The sequence below is a fragment of the Rhynchophorus ferrugineus genome, unplaced genomic scaffold (assembly GCF_030347505.1).
Source record: "Rhynchophorus ferrugineus isolate W39M unplaced genomic scaffold, kcgeb_rfMv2 rfM2, whole genome shotgun sequence".
NCBI classification, from domain to species: Eukaryota; Metazoa; Arthropoda; class Insecta; order Coleoptera; family Curculionidae; genus Rhynchophorus; species Rhynchophorus ferrugineus.
Window position 1 is genome coordinate 86,193,776 of NW_027472581.1, and position 8,799 is coordinate 86,202,574.

Sequence of the window (8,799 nt, forward strand, 5' to 3'; positions counted from 1 at the left end):
GAGTTGTTTATTTATTGATTTTTTCTAATTATAGCAATTCATTAATAATACAGGAAATGTTTTAATAAAATACGAGGGTTAAATATAACTAACGAGAAGAAAAAAATTTGCTTTTCATATACAAGATAAGCCCTCTATAAACAAAATTAAGCCCTCTATGGAAAAAAATGTTTATTAGTTACTAAATTATATACTTGGGTTTTTTTTAATCAGTGAGTAAATCTACAAATTATTTCAACATCCACTTTATTCCCCATATCTAATTTCCTCTTATTTCTGTAGTACATCAGAACAACGCAGTACTTAAAATTAAAATTCTTAAAACATAAAAATAAAAGCTATTCTCACTCTATTTAATAACTATAGCTTAATGTGATACAATTTTAAAAAGTTCTATTACATATACATTCGTTTTGGTTTGAGGTTCTCTTAAATCTAAATACAAAATTATAGAATTGTGTATACAAATATATGAAATGTGTAGAAGGATATTTTGAATATTTTTTTAATGAATCGCAATCTTACATTATCATCATCAAATGTAGCCATTATTACTCTTTCATATATAGGGATAATACTGGTACAGAGTAAAAACACTATTAGCCCAAGGATAATACCTTGTAGTACACCCGCATAGATGGGTTTCATATTTGATTATTGATCAGCCTATCTTATTTTGAAATGACCATGAGAAATATAGCATTTGATGATCTGGCCCATCTGGTTAGACAATTCGCTTACCAATTTCCATTCGAAGTCCTCATGCCATTCTTTGTTAAAGGTTGGGGCCACGTCTGGAAATATATCTTAACTAGCGACCCGCCCCGGCTTCGCACGGGTGCAATGCTGATACTAAATTAAATACACTACAGAAAAAATATGAACGTTGTATATAAAAACATAGCGGCCCGCTCCGACTTTGCACGGGCATAAAATATATATGCCTATGTCACTCAATGAAAACATGATTAAAATCGATCCAGTATTTTTGGTTCATTCATTACTGCCCTTGGCCTGCACGCATTAAATTTAGAGTAAAACAATTCCTCTTCCCCTATACTTACTATGAAGATTTCCTGCTATCTTTGGAATATCTAAATTCATACAATTTTTATTACATTACACATTTTTAAACGCAAATTTTAAATTTGTAATATCTCCGAAAATATTTGTTTAATTTACATGCTGTAAGGAACCATATTGATCTATATTAATTGCATACTGTACTTAAGGTACTTAATTCGATAAGGATTAATGCCGTATTGCTTAAAATAGCTTCGTAAATAAGCCATTTTCTCACGTAAAAAGTAAACAATAAAAATGGTTAATGTGGGTTATCCCTAAAAGATAAACATATACCATCGCGGACTTTTTTGTAGACCTTTTTATGGTGTACAATACTGTAGTACATTAATTTGATCTAACTCGTAGGGTTAGGCAGCGTTTTTGCTAATTGCTAAATAAGCCTAAAAAAATAGGTTAATTTACGACATCACGTTAGAAACCTCTAAAATTAGCAATGTTGCCTTAGTATATTATGCATGTATTATACATATAAACCTTCCTCTTGAATCACTCTATCTATTGAAAAAAACGCATCAAAATCCGTTGCGTAGTTTTAAAGATTTAAGCGCACATAGGGATATAGGGACAGAAAAGGCGACTTTGTTTTATACTATGTAGTGATAAACCGTCTTTTCTTCTAGTTTTCATATTACATTTGTAATACGATCAATTGTCGATATTTGTTTGTGAATCTAAACTGGTGAATATATTTAACATATACATTACATATTATATACATATACATATTTGATCGTATATTGTCTTTTCTAATTTCCTCAGATATAATAATTATTTTATTTATTTGCCCACTGCTGTACATATCAGTTGTCAATTGTCACAATGACAATGACGAAAATATAGTAAGAAAAAGACGATCACAACAACATGAGGGCCAAAGACAGTTTAGCTAGTACCGTACATTCTAAAGTTCCAAGTCTAAAAGGACGTCCAACCTTGTCAGTGTTGGTCAACGCTGATGATTTAACCGAGCCTCTGGTAGTGGTACCCCCCGACGGGGGTTGGGGATGGATAATCGTGTCGGTGAGCGTTTTGGCGTTCTTCACAATAGATGGCATTAGTTACTGTTTCGGTATATTCCTACAAGAGATCAGTACGGACTTAAAGTGCGAGGTAACCCAAGTGGCATTGGCTAGTTCGGTTTTAGGAGGTTTTTATTATATATCAGGTAATTAATTGTCAATTTTATTTCTTTGCTTGTAATATTAGGGTCAGGAAATAAATCTTTTTATAATAATCTTTATCTATTTCTGACCAAGCGCTGATATTATACAACGAATGACGCTATCTTTACTAATATAACCTCAACCCTGTACTAATCTACATTGTAGATAGTCATTAAACATTATAAAATTAAAACTGCGACCAATAGATGGCATTGGTGAAAATTATTTCCTGATCATATTTATTGTTTAAAAATAATCAATTATATTTTTACATTTTAGGCCCATTCACATGTTCAGCGATCAATCGTTATGGCTTTCGTATCATTGGCGTGATTGGTGGGCTCTTATGCTCGACGGCATTTATGATTGTCTCGTTGGTGAACAGCATAAATCCCTTTATTGTAATCATTGGAGTATGCGGCGGCACAGGTTTCAATTTTCTTTATACAGCGTCAGTTATTGCGGTTAGCTTCTATTTTGAGAAATGGAGAGTGTTGGCCATGGCCATATCATGTTGCGGTTCATCATTGGGTAAATAAAACTGCTTACGAGGGTTGCTATTTATATTTTGAGCCCAGTATTTAAAAGAGAGTGATACATGCGCTTGAACCACTGACGGTAACATTTTTTCCACTCTGATTGTGGTGCCTCCGAAACATGGTTTATGAATGCATCAATCTCTTCTTTATGTACCGAAAAACGTTGGCCCAGCAATGTATTCTTGATATGTTGGAAGAAAAATAAAAATCATAGTCAAGAAAGATCCTTCGTTTCCACAATGAAGTAATGTTTAATTATCGCTCATACGTATAGATCAATAATTCGTCACATGTTTAGATGCTCAGCGATTGTATTTCTTGACTATTTCGTTGTACCAATCGATACATAATTTTTTTAAAATGATATTTCGCGCTCAGCATGAATGTTTTCTGGCGCAGCAACTGGTATTAGACCGCAATGGTCAAAAATGAGGCTTCATCGCCTATAGTTAATCAATCAGTCATGTCAAATAGTCAAATTAAGTTGACCGATGTAAGTAAATTATTGCACGAAAATATTCAAGAGTTAACTCCATTTTAATACTGAGGCAAATTTTTCAAATCACTGACAAAACATTCTGAAGAAGATTTGGTTAAAAAGGACAAAATTCAAATCGGAAACGTCATATAAAGCCTAACAGCACTTAGTAGCGCTAAGCTTTCAAATATAAGTAGCAACCCTCCAATAAGTAAACACACGATAATATATTTCGAAATTTGAAGGGTTAATATGTTACCCTCCACTAATGACAGTTCTATTGAAGAAACTGACCTGGAGACGAAAGTTTCAGATTGTGTCCGTTTGTTTCGGTGTGTGTGGCTTATTGTGCCTGACTTACAAACCTCTGAAGTCTACTAAAGTGGAAAAAACGGTACAATTTGGAGAAATATCGTCAAGATTTCCTTCAATTTGTAAGTTTGATAATTGGCACGTAAACTTAAATAAAGTAAATTAATTTTCATACTTTTAATATCTAAAGATTTTTATTGTAATCGTTTTTATAGCCACAATGGACCATGAAACAGAAATACCCACAGGTTTAACTTGGTTCTTTCAACGATTCAAAAACGCTCTTTTCCCAACAATTTCCGAAACAAGTGTTTTTACAAATAACCTTAGTACCAACACTAATCCACGTTACCAAAGTAAAACTAGCTATGAAATGTTTAGAAATCAAAGGTGAGGCTGTTAATATGTTTTAATATTTAAAAACAACTTCATTAATATTATTTATATATCAAGACCCTAATTGTATTTGTCGTTCTCTCAATATTTTTTCTATCCATCTCCATCTCAATATATTTCGTATTAATATACTGAACGAATATCATTTTAGACGCGATACAGAAACAACATCGGCATTTTTCAGTTTGGAAAATGAAAATGAACCCTTAGACAGCGATTCTGTTGTCATTTCTGGAACCAACAAGTGTCTATTGTCTTGGTAAGTGAATTATAGTAGGAATGTGAGTTAATTTTCGAGGATTCTTAAACTCAATTAAACTAAACTGTCAGAAAAGACTGAAGATTTCAAGTTTTCCTCTTTATCAAGTTAATAATCTTTTTTTTAATGGGCATGACTCGAGATACTGAGGAACGACTTCTGCATCTCTTAGCTTATTTTATTAAATATTGTTTGAAGCTGTCTTATAGAAGACTATATAAGTAGTTAATTGTATCTGGATAGAAACACTTCAATTAATGAAACTCATTAGTGTTTAATGATCTTCTGTTTAGTAATTGTTGCCGAGAAATTTCCGGACCAAAATTCAGTAAATGTTGTTCGCGTTCTACGAACGTATCCACGACCAGAATAAATCGGCCTATGTATAGAGACGATATATTTTATACAGGTTCGGTTTATCATCTCTCGCAATATTCACGAAGAGGAAGCCAAGTATCTGGAGCTACCCAGAGAGTAAGCACAATAATAGTAGATGTACATATAATGGAAACAAACTGTTGTTTTCGCCGTTTCCTTATAATAGATTAATTTAACGGTAACTATTGGTCAAAACAAATCACAATGCTGTCACGCCAGTAACCAGGCTGGGTAAGACCGGATGTTCTCTGGGATTATTCCTAAGTTTGTCACTTGCCAGTCGGTAGGCTTACTACCGAGGACTGTAGTTCGTGTCCCACATTAAACAGTAGGTCCAATCCAGACAAACCCTCTTTGGTAGAGAGGAGACATTTTGTAATAGGATTTATCCTTTTTCTTTTTGTCGGCGACCTCCTTATTCGACGATAATTTCTTTCCAGCGAGCATTCTGTTGAGATCTGAGAACAGAAAATAGTCGCTGGGGGACAGATCTGGAGAATACGGTGGATGAGAAAGCAATTCGAAGCCCAATTCATGGATTTTTGACAGGGTGCATTGTCTTGGTGAAGAATCACTTTTTTTTAATGCGGTCGTTTTTCGCCAGTTTCACCCTTCAAACGGCCCAATAACGCTATGTAATAGTTGCTGTTGATGGTCCTTTCTTTTTCAAGGTAGTCAATGAAAATTATTCCATGCGCATCCCAAAATACATACGCCACAACATTTCCAGCCGAAAGTCCACTCTGATGACTGTCGATTGGACTTCGGAGTGAAATGATGGAGCCATGTTTCATCCATTGTCACATATCGACGCAAAAACTCGGGTTTATTATTCTTGATCATCTTCAACCACTGCTCCGAATCATCATCTAGTCATTGTTTTTCGTCAAAAGTGAGCTCGCGCGGCACCCATTTTGCACAGAGCTTTCTCATACACAAATATTCGTGAATGATATGATGTACTCGTTTAGTTGATATCTTTAACGTGTCTGCTATTTCATTCAATTTCAATTTACGGTCATTCAAAATCATTTTGTGGAGTTTTGTAATGCTTTCGTCGGTAACAACCTCTTTTGGGCGTCCACTGCGTTCACCGTCTTCGGTACTCATTTCACCACGTCTAAACTTAGCATACCAATCCTTGATGGTTGATTTTCCTGGAGCAGTATCCGGAAACTCTGCATCAAGCCAAGTTTTTGCTTCGACTGTATTTTTTCCATTTTTTTCACAATAACAAAAGTTGCTTCACTCAAAATGCTATAATTCACAAACTAATTTTCCGACAGCTGTCAAATTTATACACACATCTTTTGAGGGTTAGGGCCAACCAAAAAAATATAAGGATTTATTTGTAGTTGCGCCAGCTATGTGTCCGACTGGGGACTTTTGAATTGACCTGTTACACTCTATAATATTATTGATAGCTATTTGCATTTTGGTCCATTTAATTTTCTAATCTTTTTCCAAAAAGAATAATCATCCTCTTGATCGTCTGATAAGTTTTTGAGAAATTCAGAAAGTATTTAATTTTTCGCAGAATGAATTTTCTGTTTCAACTTTTGACACAGTTTATTTGGTACAGATTTATCAGTGCTCCGCTATGTTACCATTCTTTAGTAGTAGGTAGTTTTTGGTATCGAGTTATTATTCCATACCGTTTTTTGTAAAATGGAAGTTGTTTAGTTGTTTTCATGCAGGTTAATATTTTTTTCTTCCTTTGATTGCTTTAATAGATTACCAGTTTTATTACAATAAAGCTTTGCAATTAATCTCAAAAAACGGCGGAAACAAAATTGGACACATAATAAATAGTTTCTATAAAATCGATTTTAATGCTAGACTACTTTTATTGCAGATTGCTCTTCCGTCTCTAGCTTATACGCTTTCCGTCTCAAGAGCGCCCACTCAGAGGGACTTGCTGCAGGAAAATCGCTGCGTGTGTTGTCCGGAAGCCTTCCTGAGGACACTGGCGACTCTTCTGGATTTTCGAATGTTAAAATCCCCAACGTTAGTTTTACTGCTGATAAGCGGATTCTTATCGCTCATCGGTACATACACTTGCTTCATATATGTTCAACAGAGAGCATTGGAAATAGGCATTGATGACAATATTGCGATCATGCTATTGTCCATAATAGGAATAGCAAATACTATAGGACGCATAACTTGCGGCATCGTAAGTAAATAGCTCTTAATGTCTTTCATTATTTTAAGTTCAGATGTATTCTTTTGTTCTAATTCCTCTTCTGTTACTCCCTAAATTCTTATCTGTATCTGTTGCTGTTTTTAATAGTGTATTACACCATAAGGGCCGAAAGTTGAATTTTCGGCTTCGCCTCGGGATCATGACGAGCAAGATCGAGATTTCAACTTTTCACCCGTGTGGTGTATACGATTTTTTTTCATAGCCGGTCGAAAGTACGTTAGTAATTTGACTTAAAATGTTGATGAGCATGTTCTTGATGCCTGTCCCCGACATCAATAAAGTTCTTCAGCAAGGTATCTGTGTTTATTATCAATCGCGCTTCTGCATCAAAATTTCGTATAACTTCGTATATCTTCCTCGTCCGTAGACTGATTAGACGATAACGTATTGTTAATTTTTTTCTGAATTATTGAATCGAGTGACGACAAAACAACATTGATGATTATTTTTAAGGTTAGAGGTAGCAACGTTAATGACAGCGGTAAACAATTTGTTGTAGCGACAGAATAAACAGTCCCTAGTTACGAATATAAATACGCATAAGAAATTATTTCCTCCCGCCGTTTTAGAGGGCGCGGGTTTACTTCCACAGGGAGTAAATGTTTAAATTTCTTCCCTGTTATTAGGGACGAAAATACGTACTTTCGACCGACGTATAAAAAAAAATTATATACTTTGGGAAGATAGGATTTTAGAGTTAACTGTTACTTGATAAGCAGTGGAAGTAATCTTATTTAATAGAATTAACGTAAAATTTCGTTCCAAAATCAATATTCTCCACTCAAAAGTTATAAAAAGTTGATGACATATCCAAAACTAACAATATTATTTTTAGATATCATGTTTTCCATCGTTAGATATCAACTTAATAACATGGGTTACCTTGTTAATATGTGGAGGTACAACAATAGCTTCAATTTATCTGACCACCAACATTGGTCAGATAATATTCTGTTCGTTGTTTGGAGTTAATATAGGTAATTTAAAAAAAATATATTTTTTTTTATTTAACCTGTTTATTTCCCAAAAATAAACTAATCTATTCATTCAATATATATATTTTTAAATATTTTTAAATAGATATATGTTGTAGATATAACACATCATACCAATATGGGTTGAAACATTTTATAAGGATATAACGAGAAAAGATAAGAAGACATTCTGATACATTAATAATTTCTTCTTTCCAGCTACATTTGCCGTGCTAAGAACAATAGTCTTTGTGGAATGTTTCGGACTAGAAAATCTAACGAACTGCTTTGGTTTGAACATGATATTCCAGGCAATGGCGGCCTTTTGTAGTGTGCCGATCATAAATGTACTGTACGCGTCCTTCAAGAGTTTCAACTTGTGTTTTATATTTACCGGAGTTGTTATTATAATAAGTGCAATACTTTTAATTCCTTTACGATGTATATTAAAGTGGGAAAAGAAAAAAACTTCATCTTAATTGTTTTTAGAATAAACAATTTTAAATTTACTATTTGTTGTTAGCGAAATATATAGTTAATATTCTCAAGGTATGTAAAAAGTAAGTCCTGTGTTAATATTAAAGCAACAATACAGTGTTTAAATTGCAAAACTTACTCAGTACTTACACAGTACAGTAAAACATAACCTCACCAAATTGGCAACAATATTAATAACTACATGTAATTGTAGTTGATTCAGTCAGATTATAGAACTTCACCAAATTGGCAACAATATTAATAACAACATGTAATTGTAGTTGATTCAGTCAGATTGTAGAACTTCACCAAATTGGCAACAATATTAATAACTACATGTAATTGTAGTTGATTCAGTCAGATTGTAGAACTTCACCAAATTGGCAACAATATTAATAACTACATGTAATTGTAGTTGATTCAGTCAATAATATATAATTTTGTATTTTTTTGGTGTTAAAAATTAGTATTATGTTCCAAACCTTAAAATTAAATTTCCTATTCATCTTTTACTCTTAACTATTGTACTAC

At 33.5% G+C, this 8,799-nt stretch overlaps 1 protein-coding gene across 1 annotated transcript; it reads left to right on the forward strand.

Annotated features, from left to right (window-relative positions):
* The first annotated feature begins 1,950 nt into the window (after window positions 1-1,950).
* On the forward strand, window positions 1,951-8,270 carry LOC143190870 (uncharacterized). The gene is made up of 9 exons (XM_076395442.1): window positions 1,951-2,251; window positions 2,529-2,780; window positions 3,512-3,700; window positions 3,794-3,968; window positions 4,126-4,233; window positions 4,527-4,707; window positions 6,467-6,787; window positions 7,653-7,794; window positions 8,011-8,270. Exons 1-9 carry the CDS (start codon window positions 1,951-1,953, stop codon window positions 8,268-8,270), a joined length of 1,929 nt encoding a protein of 642 aa, XP_076251557.1.
* The last annotated feature ends 529 nt before the right edge of the window (window positions 8,271-8,799 follow it).

Excerpts from the sequence above, each read along its gene's own strand:
- LOC143190870 (XM_076395442.1), top strand. The coding sequence starts at position 1,951 with ATGAGGGCCAAAGACAGTTTAGCTAGTACCGTACATTCTAAAGTTCCA. Across the intron at positions 2,252-2,528 it reads AGGTTTTTATTATATATCAG|GCCCATTCACATGTTCAGCG; the intron begins GTAATTAATTGT and ends TTTACATTTTAG. Across the intron at positions 6,788-7,652 it reads GACGCATAACTTGCGGCATC|ATATCATGTTTTCCATCGTT; the intron begins GTAAGTAAATAG and ends TATTATTTTTAG.